At 36.9% G+C, this 15,641-nt stretch overlaps 1 protein-coding gene across 1 annotated transcript; it reads left to right on the top strand.

The window, feature by feature from the left end:
• Positions 1-12,518: 12,518 nt before the first annotated feature.
• On the top strand, positions 12,519-15,334 carry LOC136243079 (interferon-induced transmembrane protein 3-like). Its single transcript, XM_066034595.1, has 4 exons — positions 12,519-12,744; positions 14,275-14,318; positions 14,371-14,511; positions 15,055-15,334. Exons 1-4 carry the CDS (start codon positions 12,606-12,608, stop codon positions 15,208-15,210), a joined length of 480 nt encoding a protein of 159 aa, XP_065890667.1. The 5' UTR covers positions 12,519-12,605; the 3' UTR covers positions 15,211-15,334.
• Positions 15,335-15,641: the final 307 nt, after the last annotated feature.

Raw genomic sequence — 15,641 nt, forward strand, 5'->3', positions numbered from 1 at the left:
TCTCCTTAACTTGAGACATTGCAAACCTAATAGGTGTGCACACTATATCTAGAAATCATAAAACTTCTTTGATGTTTTACTGTTATCCTCTTCTCCTATATAGGGAATCAAGTAAGCTGTGATTGTGGGATTGGATTCTGCCAAACAACCTGTGATTGTGGGGATTCAATTTAATACATTAACAGTAGTTTGTTTTTTTTACTTTTGTAAATGTAGCAGTTGAAGTAACATAATTAATGTTAGTCTCTTAAAATTGTTATATTAGCAATAATAAAATCAAACTACAGTTTGATGTATTAAAATTGAATCCCACAATCACAGTTTGTTTGGCAAAATTCAATCCCACAATCACAGCTTACTTGGTTCCCTATATAAGAGAAGAGTATAGCAACTAAAGATTTTGCCAATTAGGTGAGTCTACATGCTAAAGTAGAACATATTAGTTATACCATGGGCACTCGTGCTTTGCCTGTATATACGCACTCGCCCTCGGGCCTGCGGCCCTTGGGCTTGTGCGTATATATCAGGCAAAGCACTCTTGCCCATGGTATAACTATCACATATATATTAGTTATATTTTACTAGCCAGGGAGAGACGTAGGTTGTGGCATGTGTAGGTTTCCAGGGGTTTCAGGAACCCCTTTGGATTTTACACACTACTCGAAACATTATTAAATTGGTTCTGCACACTTTGGTGTATTGTGGGGATAACTTGCCTTTGTTTATAAAGGGAAGATTTTACGCCAATGTCTCCTTTGTGTACTTAATGAAAAAAGATTTTACACAGAGTAAATGACGTAAAACTCAATGCATGCAATTGCATATAGTATGTGCTTACTAAAGGGAAAATTTTACCCAAATTGTCATTTATCATATAATTGACTTGAATAGTGAAAATTCCACTTGAGTACTCACTGAGATCACATGACCCAGCTCAAAGCCCTACAGTAATTTATTTTTAAATGAATGATGCCATAAAGGTTGTAGTGTATAATGGGTAGGTGTTGCAATTTGATACGGGTCACTTGTCAGGAACACTAATATCAGCACTTTGTGTATCATTGCTGTTACTTAAAAACATTGATATTAAACATGTCACAATTGCAATAATTTAGTACCTAGTATTTGTGAACAATTAATCATCAACTCTAGAAAGTAGTCAAATGCTGAAAGGACATGATAGAATGCATGTTGCTGGGGATCAAGTCACTACTGGGTCTGGGATTTTTTTCTGCATTCTTCAATGTTTTAGTTACATGTTTCTGACTCCCTGTATTCACAGGCTTTAGCCTTCTCACAGGTCCCTAGTGGGATAGTATTCACAGAGATAGACAGATAGTCTCAGCTGTAATAAAAATTTAATTAAAACTTGAAACAGCTAGAGATCGTAAACAAATAGAAATCAGTACTACAATTAAGAATGTCAAACCATTCTAAGACCCCAGCACTTCAAGAATATGTAGATAATGATTCTTACATGAATACATAACTATTAGTTTTTATAGATTTAAGAGCATTCACTTGTACAGCTTAGAGCTACTTGGTGGCTAAGTGAACTGGGCTTTAGAATGGATATCATCCTTATTATGTGCACACTTTCAAGCAATATCGATATCGTTCTCATGTCAAAATCAGTGGTCGAATTGAGGGTATACAGGGGTATACGAAGTGCACCTTGATATTTTTTTGTAACTGAATTTGCACTTGTCAATTTTATTCCAGGGGTGGGGGAATACAGGGGATTTGACAAATTGTGGTGTCAAATTCCCCACTACTGGTGAAAAATCAGCTGTCAAATCCCCACTATGTCCCCACCCCCTAGTAGGGGAGTTGACAACATCTCAAGGATGACTAAGCACATATTTTATGCATGTGACTAGTAATTAATCTGGTATACACCTGTAGCTAGTAAAATTATAGCGAGCGTAATTTTATTGCTTAGAAATGCAACTACCAAAAATCGGTCAGTGAATTGAACAACTGTCAATAGTGAATTGCCCCAGGGGTGGGGACAAGAAGCAATGTCAAATCCCTACTTGGAGTGTGGGGATGTTCGGGTGTGGGGATGTTCGGGGGTGTGGGGATGTTCGGGGGTGGGGCATGAAATTGACAAGTGCATTATCCATGTTAGCAGTGTAGCTAGCATCCCTCAGTAAAGAACATCCATGAAGCACTAGTTACTGCATAATAGTAATACATAACGTGATTCTCCAACCAGTTGATCTCCTAATCCCACAATCCTCAAAAGCTTCCTTCGTGAGGTGTGCATTAATTAGAACACGTGGTGGTTTATTTTGCAAGTATTCAATCTAATTTATATATCCCATCTACCCCTTCCACTGCATGTGTCTACCAAGGAAGTAATTGGTGATGAATCAGTTGATATGAAAAGCAGCAAAGCAGTGAAGAAGAAGATTGTAGTGAGTCTAGTGTATATACAGAGCAAGTGCTAACTAGCAGTTAAATGAGTGTTCATTTAAGCCACTACAATTTCTCCTCAGAAAAAAAGAAGCATGGAAAGAATAAGGAGTACAGCAAGTCAGAATTCAGAAATTGAAATCTGGTACAACGATTATAACCAGTAGGCTTGAGTCTATTATGCTCCAAAATTTCTCTATTATGCTTTTTGGCATTTCCCCGATTTTCTGCCTATTATGCTCATTTATGCTTTTCAGAAATGCATTATGCTTTAATTTTGTTTTTTTTCCCTTGTGTAGAGAAGTTCTTCATATGACAGAATGTAAATGGAGAAGTGTCACTTCAACTGCAACATACAAATAATAGAAATAGCTTGAAATTGGGATGAGCTCCAGAGTTAGTAGGCATTTTAGAACTGGGGGTCTGGGGCATATCTATAGTATCTCAGAAGCTAGACATTTTATTGTCTATAATATCTTTGTAGTTTTGTATGCAAATAATTTTGTAGTATAAAATACCATGGATGGTTCTGAATTGTAGCAATTGGTATTCAAAGGACAGCAACTGCTCAGTATAATATGTAACTTGCATTTGCAGCACCATGGTAAGTACATATTAGTCTCCTGGGGATAAACACTTAAATGGTTCTCATTCTCTCTGTTGCATGCAATGACTGTTCTATTAGAGTGTTTGACTGTTCTATTAGAGAATCTTGATCTTTTAAAAATATTTTCCTGGTTTGATATTAACCCCAGTCTCACTGCAGGCCTGCAGACTTCACTATTTTCAATATCTAGACATTCATTAGTTATACTGACTCAACACTAACTTTATTATCAGTCTTTCAATTGAGCTTCCAATAATCATAATCATAATATCACATTTTATTCAAATCAGACGATGAGATGCATTATACAATACCAAATTCAATGATTGAAGTTCAGCTAAACTGCTTTGCCATGCCTTGGTACTAATTGACTCCATTTTACTTGCTGTCAGAAATCATTTCACCATCCAAAAAAGGTTAACCCTTGACTGTTATAGCAGAAGTTATACTTATTGTGGCAGAAATTTGTTCATTATATATGCTCCTAATTATGCTCCATTATGCCAGCATTATGCTTTATGCTTTTCATCCCCTATTATGCCAGCATAATCACACAAGCCTAATAACCGGTGTAGAGGATGATTGTCATCATTTAACATTGTAACAGGGATGTAGGTTGATGAATTTTGATGACAGAAGTGAAATTTCATGCAAATATGTTAAGATTTGTTATAGCTGCTAAGCTAAAAAAATAAATTAGTGTAAAGGCCTAGGCTGCTCCCCATGGAAATTTTGAAAACTAACATTCTGAGATTGATTTTGGCTGAAATTTGCTGAGTTCAATACTGAAAGTATGAATGGTAATAGTAGCTATATACTATTATACTGAGCTACAAAACAGAATTAGTTAGTATAGTTTCCGTCTCAATAATTTTGAGATTGAATTTGGTAGCAATTTTGAATAAAATTTGTAAATGTAAAATTTGTCAATGTTTATGAAAATTCAATGCTGAAAGTATGAATACTAATGAAGTCTATAAGGAAATTTCAAAACATTGACCTTTTGAGAATGGTTCTAGTGGTAATTTTGATTGCCATTCATGAGAAGGCCGGATGAATATTCTTTGCAGCATCTACACCTAAAGAGATGGTAACTCTTTACAAGTGCTGCAACCCAATTTGTGACTGAATCTGCGAAAACCGTTCTTATCGCCTAAGACAGGAAGTTTGATTTTTTTACACAAACACAAAGCTTAATGAATGTACTATCAAATTTCACTGTCACAGTCAACCAGAGTAAAGTGGTCTGCTTTTGCTGGCTGCTTCTTTCAAGCACAGTAGCGAGCCGTACCAGTGGTCTGGAGTCTTGATGGAGCCCTGGCCAACCAGGAGATGGCTGTACAGTTCTGTGGTGTTGGACAATGACCTGTGCTGTAAATTTCTTTTCATTTTAGCCAGTTCTGAACCCTGAATGGCCCATAAGTTGGCATAATTTATCCCAACACGTTCCTTTTCAATTTTTGAACACCATCTTGCCTGCCTTCCAGGCCCCCGCCTCCCACCCTTCTGGAGCTCGCCTGATAGCTACAGACAACCTCGGTTTAAAAATGGCGGGAAACTTGGCTGTTCAGTAGTGGCTACTTCATCAGTGGATGATCTGGAAGGTAAGAAATTGCTGTGAAACGTGTGAAAATTTGGTATACGTAGCTACCACCACTGGCCAGCTACAACACTCTGAATATTTAAAACCGACGTTTCACGATACTTTTAAATGGGCGATAAGAACGGTTTTCCCAGAGCCAGTCACATTTATGATTTACACAAATAATACAAAGGTAGGAATGTATTTTATCCAGCCACATTTTCCAGTTCCAAAAACTAGGCAAATGTTTCAGTGCAACATTATTAGAATATTCCTGCTGATCAACAAAACTGTGATAGGAAGCTTTTAGTCATCTGCTGCGGTGATATCCTATAAAGCAAAAAACTTGTCTTATTCATTAAGAGACTACATTACTACTTTGCTACAAATGATAATGTTCTTTGATCACCATTCTTTGCAAGTAAATTTTTCCTGCTCAAGTCCAATGGTGCTTTGTGGAGTTTGGTCCCAATCACTTGAGATCATATTTGCAAAGCATTTTTAGATGATTTAGCCTGGTCCACATGAAGATTTTTGCTGCTTGAGTTCTCATTTTTATTTTTTTGTACTACATTAAGGCTACTAACTTTGCTATTGTATAAGAAATGTCAGGAGCTTATGAACAGCCGAAGGAGCATGAAACTTACACTGCCTGCCAGGTGCCATCACAATCCAAATTAATCGCCAATTAGTTTCCAAATCAGGAAGGTAAAATCCCATTTAGTTGAAGCCATATACGAAATTGCACATGATCAGTGACACATGGCAATGGTAAAGTTGGCTGAGTCTTCCTCGAGGTCTTTCTCTTCTTCGATGGTGGCGAACTCATCTCTACTTCAAGCGGCTGGAGTGCCATTTGCATGTGACATAAAACAAACACAGTGATGTAATTTGGATTGTCATGGAACTCAATTTCATGCTCCTTCGGCGGCTTATAAGCTCCTGATAATGTACTTAGGACTATATAACACAATGTAATCTTGTTCCATGGTATGCTCAACATGTCTTAATATGTATCAATACATTGCCCAAATGATTATTTAGCAACCATTCATCATAAAACAGTCAACTTGTCATAATTTTGTGACTACTCTCAGCTTGACTAAGAAGCTAATACTGCTGTGTGCTGCTCAATATACAAGTAAAAAAAAAACACATTGCAATCGTATCTTTGAATTGGTTGGGTATCAAAGCCGTGTTCTTAAGATATTGTCTGGCTTGAGCAATTCCTTTGACTAAAGTGATCATACAGCCCAACCGATAAAACCCACAATCGTATGTTCTAACATAGTAAAGCATGATGATGCATGAATAATGTTCTGAGGGCCCACTTTAAAACCATGATCAATCATCATGCAATAAAACAAATAGGGTGAGTGCTCTGTAGTTCTCTACAGTACTAATTATTTTAAAGTACGGTAGTACTGTATAGTATGGAATAGGTATTACACATATTTATACTCTCCTGCCATAAAATGTCATCATAACCTTCCTCCATGACAACTTGGCTATGAGTATAGGGTCATAGAAATAAGCCATTGAAAAGGGAGACCATTTATAACCTCAGCTATGCATTTACTAAAGGATACTTAATTCCTACTCCAGTTGTGGCTATACTATATTGACAGGCTGTATAATGATTGAAGTAGTAATTAAATGTGCAGGTGTAGGCAATCTCCCTTCTTTCAGGGCTTTTTTATTTCTATGATCCACACTTTAATACACTTTTCCTTATGGAGATAATCATGTCAATTTTGAATAATTCCATTTACCCATCTCTCCTTGGATAGTCATGTGCTGTGTGCTCATCTTGCTATGTTAAGAGAGCATAGCTAGTATTAACTACATTCTATATCAATACTTGTGCACTAGCAATAGTCGAACATGTAGATTTATGATTCTTTATCAGCCACACCCATGTTTTAAAAACTGTATTAGTATTTATCTGATTTGTCAAAACATAGGATGGCACAAAAAGGCAAAGGCTGTACAAGGGTGTTTCCCACTGGTAGTGGTGCTTATCGATTATAGATTATAAGTACCCCCTAGGGGAAAGGGCGCTTATAATCTCTAATTGATAAGTGCCACACCCAGCTTTACAGTACAGCATGAACAGAACACATTCATGACTACACTGAAGGCCTGCTAGCAACCCGAATAATTAGCTACATTAATGAACAATTTAAAATAATTAGCTACATTAATGAACAATTTAAATTAGGGGTAGAAGCAATGTTGCAACATTTATAGAAGGGGCAAAGGGAAATGTGATAAGTACATGAATTATTTGATTTAAAGTATTTTTCACAATGATTCCAAAGGTGTTCATAAATAACTGCCTTGATTGTGTTCAGTGCCACAATAAGGGGGAACAGCCTACAGCCGGTTGTTTGGGGGATAATCGTGAAGCAGTTTATTAGCTGTAGATGATCTTGTTCTATTATTACAAAAGGTAGCATAAATCTTTTAAAATGATGACCAGGGGCGTAGCCAAGGGTGGACATGGGTGGACATTTGCCCAACCATCACAAACTTTTGCCCAACCATCACTGCAAACTTTTGCCCAATCATCACAAGTAGCTTAAGATTCACGCGGGGGGTTCACAGCAGTACACAAAACAACCCTACTTTGATACTGTAAAGCGTAACCTTGTATCTCATTTGTTGAACCATGACTTCAAAGAAGGGTACCATTTTACACATATCAGAACAGATGCCTACATGAACAGTTTCTTCCGTAGAACAACAAGAGAATGGAATGATCTCCCTCAACATGTTATTGATTCTAACTCACTAGATTTATTTCAGGAACAATTAGATACTTATCTTAATACTGCTTTATTGTAATTAATGATTTTTTTGTAATTGTTTGGGACAGACCTTGTCCCCTGGGCACAATCAGCTGGTGCTGTCTGCCCAGTATAATAAATAAATAAATCGAGATAGATGGTGTATCACGTGATCCATTACATGGAAAATCCCTTGGGAAGTCCACATAATTAGAGGCATGCGTCACGCTCCTTGGCGCGGTTTGAATTCAAAATTTAAAATGGAGTCGAAGCGTGGTTCACTATAGTTGTAGTACTGTATCTCTAAGTCACAGTGAGTGATAATCAGGGATGGTGCTGGAAGGAAAAGATTTCGTTCCAGTCAAGCATATTTTTTTGATAAGGAAAGCACCATATGGCCTGACTTACTGCTGATGAAAGAAAATGGGAAAACGTACTCTTTTAGATAACAATAATGGAATATGCAAATGGAGCTGTAAATGGAGAAAAAGTCAAGTCATTATAAAGTGTCACATGCACAATTTGTACTGATTAACCGAGTTGTGGTTTACATCAGATTCATGCAAAATGTACATTGGCTGCTGTAAGTCTGGGACGAAGCTTTCTTGCATGCTGATATTTGTGATAAGACTCAATAGTTCATAAATTAGCGTCCCCGGCCTTCATTTGGGGCCATGTGGCATTTACTTGAAAAACCGTTTCATATCGCTGTAGTGGCTGGTCTGTAAGCTATACTGTCAGTTGATTGTAGTAAATATGTGATGAACTGTATACATTGTTGGTTCTTGTAGGTTCAGCAGTTTGATGTCACGTGATGCTCGGCTACGATGATTGTCGGTCAGTGTCGGTGGATGCCTACAAGTTTAATAGAATAGCATATAGCTAGGGAATGTTTGCATACATGCAAGCAGCATCTGTTCACACTATAGCATAGGTAGCTGTAGGCCTTGTGTGCATACACTTTTCATATTTTCTTTGATAATGTCTTGCATAAAAGTGAGCGTGTTTCCTCTGTGCACGCGCACATGTGTATGTGTGGTTAAGTTGATGTTATGCCTGACCATCAAATATTGGCTAGCTACGCCCCTGATGATGACTTGGCTACTTTAAAATTTCACAAAATGAGTCTATTGTAATAATCAAGAATACACATCAATGGTGCTTAAATGTATTTTATAATCAGATAGGGTCTGGTTATGAGACTGCTACGTCATTGTCCGTTGTAGCAGGCTGGTGTATAGGGTCAGGCAAACCTGATTGCTTCTTTCTGTTCCACAAAAATTTCATGTGGGCAGGAAGTCATTCATTATTCATTATTAAACAATGGGTTGTCTGCTACTATAAAGGGAAGCTAAAGCTTTATGCATATGTTCTACCACTTTTCTTAAGTGCAAGAGACATTAATTTGCTGTGTTGTAAAATGAAAGCCAGCCTTCTTAGCATCAAAATACATGTACACGTGACTGATCATGATAACAGGTAACACTAATAATGAATCTTGATGCAGTGAGGTAAAAGAGACGTGAGCAGGGATGAGAAACAGTTAATTAAGTTAACTGTCCTAATTATAAGCTTGTGGCAACGGTTAGAACTGAAAAGGACAGTAATCCAAAAATGGTTCACAAGCGAGCTTATCTATGTAAGCTGTTAGCTATCAGCATTTTAGGACAATCAGTTTCTATGCTATATATGTGTATATACATTTCCTCCAGTAATCTTACTACTTCTCATGATTGTCCTGAATTTATTCTAATCTGTTATCTCTAGCTATATGTGTGTATTATTGTGTTAGTGTTTTGTGTATAGTGCATGTTAATTACAAATCATAACAAATTATATCATATGAACCATGGCAACCAAGTGTAGTGCACTTTTGTGTATACACTTCAAATTTACTGTTGATAAACCCCAATTCAAGCCAAACATAAACACTTCTAATGACGTATGAAAAAGTTTGATTACAATGGCAATATAACCAACAAATTCATAAAAGTTCAACCACTTTAAACAGTGTTTATAGTGTTTGGTACACTCCTTCCCCAAAACACTATCTTTATATACTATGGTAATTGTAAGCTGCAGCTATTATTGCTGTAAATTGATCATTACTTTATAGTTTCAATGAATTTTGTTATGTGGTTTATACACTACCCAAGTAAAGATTATAATCAAACTATATATTTAGTGGCTTTCTTTCAAAGGCTTCTGGCTTACAGTTGTATATTACAATGTAAATATCAGATAACAACATGCATCGTCTGGATAACCACATCACATGTACCACTATAGTTTTGATGAGCAGCAGGAGACTATAGCAATACTAACATCAATTTTTGGCATTATCCTTATTACTCTGTCTGTTATATATCATAGGAGACCCTTCAGTTAACGTCTTGTTGAGAGTATAGTATTATTCAAGTGATGATGAAAGCACTGGAAATTGTATACTCTGTACACTAAACTGGTAGAAGTCACTAATAGGACTCCTCTTCACTGAAACTGATAGCTTATGGTATCTAACAAGTTCTCCACCAACTCCACTGCCGGGGAAAAAAATCCGATGTCTTAAGTGGCAATCATGACAATAGATCAGGGGCGGAGGAACTAGTTGATATGAGGGGGCTGGGCTGACCCAGACTTATGGAAATGAGGTACTACATTGTCTCTGGTTTGGTAAAGTGAGACCAAAAAACAAAAAAAAAGGTCACAACCAGCTGACAATACCTGCCCACCTCACCAGCTACGCATAACTACATAAAAATCCTTAGATAGCTTGTGCTCTATTAGAGTATCTCAATCTTTATTGCGGTTTTCAGCCCCACTCCAAGAAGGATAATTTTGACATAGTATCATTCTGAGGAGAAGCTTCAGTCCCCCCTCCCCTTTCCGCCACCTATGCAATAATATATACACCATGGTAACATCATTATCCTCCTGACTCCTGTATCAATCATAAATTCTCTGTGTCTGTACTGCATCATGAGTTGCAGTCTTTGTAAGTATAACCGAAGCAGCCATTATTGGATAGAGTGTAGTTAATAATTTGGTCGGATCATACTTGGTATGAAATCGGTGAGATATTTTATTCAAGTAAATTCTATCTCACCAGCCAGCATGCAAAATGAGTAGAAATCAAACTCATTTGAGTAGGTATTGTGGAAGGGATATAAAACCTCAAGCTCTCAACATTATAGGACTGATAAGTTCCAAGATTCATAAGCTGTGAACGCACAATGAGGGATATATGGTCCCCAGATTTTAGCAGCAACATGAAGATTCCTTTAAATTCTAGCTGTATATAATCACTGTCTTCATCACTGTACTTCACTCTGTTGGCATTACGAAAACTGAGCTAGTGGTTGTATATACGTGAGTGCAGTGATACTTGCTAACTTCTCCATCTTCACTACCGCTATTAGTGATAGTAGTGTGTCATGTGTAGCTACTTATACGATGTTCAATGTTCAAGGTTTTACCCAGACTGCGGACTATCAAGTATCAACCACATTTATTTAACTTACTGGCAGATTTACTGGAATCAGAATGCTGTGTAATGAGATGAACATATATCTCTGAAAGGCAAGCCGGGAAAGTTTTGTGAAGGCTTTTAAATTATGCTACAATAGTAAATCCGCTACTGAGTTGCACCATTTATAACTATCATGAAACTGGCCACAGTGGAATCAGTGTTACGTACTTCACCAGACCAGCAACTCAACTAACAGTATTACATAATAGCAGTACAGAACAGAGATCTACTCTCCCAAAGTCTTAAATACATCCTATGACTATCTTCAATAAACACAGGCGTGTGCATATATCATGTGCGAGGTCATGTTTACCTAGATACAATTCTCTACAGAGCCCTTTACCTATTTTACCACAGCACATATTCTGCCAGTACAAAACCAGCTATTTAGCTATGCCTAGGAAAGGAAATGGTTTATCACCTTAAAGTGACTGCTGCATGGGGGCCAGCTATACAAGTTGTAACAATGCAAATCATGGAATTATTATTATTTATTATTATTATATTTGTTATTGTGCAGAAATCAAAAAGATTGTTGTGTACTGGTGTAATCATAATGAATGTTCAGGTTAGTACAAAACTCATCTAAGGTAGGGGAGTGAACTACAAAGGGAGGGGGGGGGGGGGGGGGGGGAGTGTGTTCCAAAGTCTAAGGGAAAGGAAAATTTATAAGAATCAATCATAGTGTCAAGCTGTTTATAATATCCTTCCCCTGATGAACGATGATTAGGTATAAAATCATTTGTGGGTATACTTAGATTGCCATTAATTATCTTATATATTGTAGTTATCTTAGGCTTGTTTCTTCTTTCTTCAAGGGTAGGTAAATTTAATGATGTCATCATTCTTGTTACACTACTAAATCTAAAAAAATTATTGTAGCAAAATCTGGCTGCTCTCCTTTGGATGGACTCAAGTTGGTTTATGTTGGTGTGGGTGTGAGGGGCCCAGACAGATTCCACAATGGGGCGGACCATCATCTTCTAACAATTGTTCTTAACAGAAACAGGGCATTGGTGAAGGTTATGACGCAAGAATCCATTAACCTGGTTTGCTTTGCTAGTGACTCTTTGACTGTGTTCATTCCATGATAGTTTCTGGTCAATGGTGACCCCAAGATATTGACAAACTTACTGAATGGGCTCATACTTGGCTGATGGAATTTAACATTAAGAAATGTGAACACTTGAGAATAACCAATAAAAGAAATCCCATCATTCATAGCTATCATCTGGAGACAGTCAGTTAGCAAATTTTTTTTTAAATTCCATACTATTAGTGGTAGGTAGTGATTCACTGAATGTAATGGCATGTTTGGACTTAATTGATATGCCTAACTATGCAATACTACCAAGCTGTTGTGGAGGAAAAGTAAGATTGGTTCAGATTTTTTGTATAGCTATATTTGCAAAAGAGAGATGACCCAGTGTGGCGCCGCCCACTCCTTAATTTTTGTAAAGAGGCGAGCGGCGCCTTAGCTTACCCAAAATATAATATAACTCTCACTAGCGAATTATTTCATTGGACCAGTAAAATACGTTTTGCGTTATTAAATAGTCACGTGCAGGTTATGTACTTAATAACCAGTGATGATGCATAGATCACGTGATGAACATTTTTTTTGCGGTTACTTGTTTTCTCAGTGATCAACATTGACGATTAGTCTAGAGTAACTGTAATATGGAGCCAGAATCTACCACTGAACAGCTACAGTATACTCCAGCACCACCATCACTGTCAATGTCATCATATCCGCCGGCTGTTGATCATACGGTTTATCAACCTGCTAACCCTATCGCTCAGCCCCCTCCGCCCTATGGTAAGGTTCCGTGGTTGGCTATATATTCATAAACGTTATAAAGTTATTACTATTGGTAATGACTACCTAGGTTAATTTGACATGTTGAGTAGCTAGCTAATCACATCCTGCCGGGCAACTTAAATCTATAGCTAAGACTGTATCCGTGAGTGTATAGCTAACTGCATGTGAATCCTATGCTTGACCACATCTTGTACAATTATATATGAGCTCACGGAATCTTATTTGGAATCAGCTTAGCAACATATGTGATGGATGACTTTGTGTTGTCTGAAAGACATTTTGTGACATGGAGTAGGCAATGCCAGTATGGAGAAGTGTTATAGCTTATACAATTTCGTTATAAACATTGAGACTTTTTTATGAAGTGGTAACTATTAGATGTTTGTAACAGTCTAATTGTAGCTATATGCAGGCAGTGCAATAACATTTACTTGGTTGTAGATTTTTGTGTGTAGGCAGTAAATAACAGGATATGCACTCTGTCACATATTATAGGGCTTCAAATATGTGAGAGCCATATATAGTAAAGATTAATGGAGCTATTTAATTTAATATTTAATAGAAGTCCCTGAATCCACACATTAGGCCGCATAAACTTAATTATTAATTTCTCATACTCCTGTACTCAAAATATCAGTGCGGGAGGGTGGATTTTTATTTTTTACTAAGTAAATAGCTGAATTGGCTAGCTAAAATAACTTTAAAAATTGCAATTTTCTTAGATTGCTCTAGCAAGGTACCAATTATAAAGGTGCTAATTGGCCTCCCTTAGCCACCAGTGGTGTAGAAAATCCTTGATGAGGTAAGAAAAACGGTGACGCAGTCAGGGATAAGAAACTAACAATTAAGTTTATGTGGCCTTATAGCTACTCATTACAGAGTTTAGATAGTGGCTTTTCATAATATGGTTTTCATGTCTTGTGAAATCATAATAATTATTATTCAGGTGAGTCATTCAATGTTATACAAAAACACAATATTTATTTTTCAACTAAAATGTTCACTATTAGTCATAGTATTCACTACTTATTTTTTACATTTTAAGTGTATGATGCAAGTGAATGTTGCAGCAACAATAAAGCAGTGGCCGAGGGTTATAAAACCTTATTAATTTGAACTGTAAAAGGGCAACAAGATAGCGCTAATGCTACATAATAACTTGTGTCTATGTATTTCACCCAAAAAGTTAGCTAGAGTGTAGCAGCATCATAAATGAGTGTAAACAGTGCACTACACCTTGAAGCAACTTGGTTAATCACTTGTCACAGTGTTGAAAGCTGAATAAGCACTTCAGGCATAGTATAACTTGGTTATTTTTAATCAGCAAGCCAGCTTCATTTCTGTCTACTGTAACATTACAGTTATGCAATGATTTCACAGGCTACACACATTCCTCGCATCTAATTATATGAATTCATTGGTTTGTAGTACACTGTATGCTGTTATATAGTCTTGAGCATGCAATGTAGTTATGTTTTGCAGTTTTAATTACATATTTTGAATTACTATTCTGTTTCACCTTTGTAGCTTATCCACAACAACAGCTACAAACAGCAACTACTAATGTTTCAGTTAGTTTGTTACATAAATGAAGTGAATATAGTAATGTGTGTATCATTGTAGGTGGTGACTGTAGCACAGCAGCCGACCACCAACATCATTGCCCTTGCTGTTAGGCCTCCAAACCATATTGCACTGTCATTGGTGAATCTGTTCTGCTGCTGTTTCCCTCTTGGACTTATAGCACTGATTTACTCTCTAAGGGTATGGCTCGTGTTGTTTATTGTATAGAGGGTAAAGTGCAAAACATTTCACATTTTAATTTTGATTTTGAATTTTCACTGCTACCCATTGTGACCAAGATGACACAACACTGCAAAAAGGACATTGTGGAAGCATGAGCCTGACATGTGTTTTGGTGTACCGTAGGAGATACACAGTACATACGTATCATGGACTTATACCTCTATGTCCTATTTCCTTCTGCTTTTAGCACAAAAGTTCAATGGTATACATATTATGATGGTGGCTTTGTGATTTTCATGTACAAAATTAATATTAATTTCACTAAAATAGGTTAATATAAAGGATAGCAGCCAAGAAATGGTTGATATTATGTTTATGGCAATCAGTTTTACTTGCGTCAAACTCCACTGTGTAGACATTTTTGCCTCTCCCTACTCTTTAATTGGCCTGCTCACCACCTCTGGGAATGACGACTATGGATTAGTAATATCTCAGTTAATCTAATATAAGGGTTGCATTGGAGTTGCAGTATTATCACTTATAACATTTTAAATTTTATAGGTGGACTCTGAATACAGTGCAGGTAACTATCAAGAAGCAAGGAGGGCTTCTAACACTGCGAGGTCTCTCAACATTGCTGGAATTACAATTGGAATCATCCTCTTAGTCTGTACCATCATCTATATCGGGATTCATGCAGCAGTAGTCGCATCATGATCTTCATCATCGTAATGGACCATAACCAGCTGATATAACAGTTTGATTCTTGTCATGTAGTATATACTGTTATTTTGCATTACATTTATCATGTACCAGATAAGAAAACAGCTCATAAATTAAATCAGTTGTGGTGGCAATTAGATTATATCACACATCATGGAGCATGATCTCACTACAGTCTGTATACTGATTCTTATAGGATCACTTGATTTACACAATAAGATGATGGTATTACATTGCAGCCTTCATTTGATATTTGTATGCTCGAGTAATATGGAATATATAATAATGGCTAAATGGGTGCGTATAGCTACTTAAACCATCATCATGGGACAGCATGAATGCTGGAAATAAGTTGAAGATTGTTTCAGTAGATATGTAGGATAAGGAGAAAAGGCTCCTCAAGTGTATATGTTATAAACTATCTA

Source organism: Dysidea avara, chromosome 13 (assembly GCF_963678975.1).
Source record: "Dysidea avara chromosome 13, odDysAvar1.4, whole genome shotgun sequence".
Classification (NCBI taxonomy): domain Eukaryota; kingdom Metazoa; phylum Porifera; class Demospongiae; order Dictyoceratida; family Dysideidae; genus Dysidea; species Dysidea avara.

What these genes read in the sequence shown, in the direction of transcription:
- LOC136243079 (XM_066034595.1), top strand. Translation starts at nt 12,606, where the DNA reads ATGGAGCCAGAATCTACCACTGAACAGCTACAGTATACTCCAGCACCA. An exon ending in TCAGCCCCCTCCGCCCTATG is followed by an intron (nt 12,745 to 14,274) that starts GTAAGGTTCCGT and finishes TCACCTTTGTAG; the next exon opens with CTTATCCACAACAACAGCTA. An exon ending in CAGCAACTACTAATGTTTCA is followed by an intron (nt 14,319 to 14,370) that starts GTTAGTTTGTTA and finishes GTATCATTGTAG; the next exon opens with GTGGTGACTGTAGCACAGCA.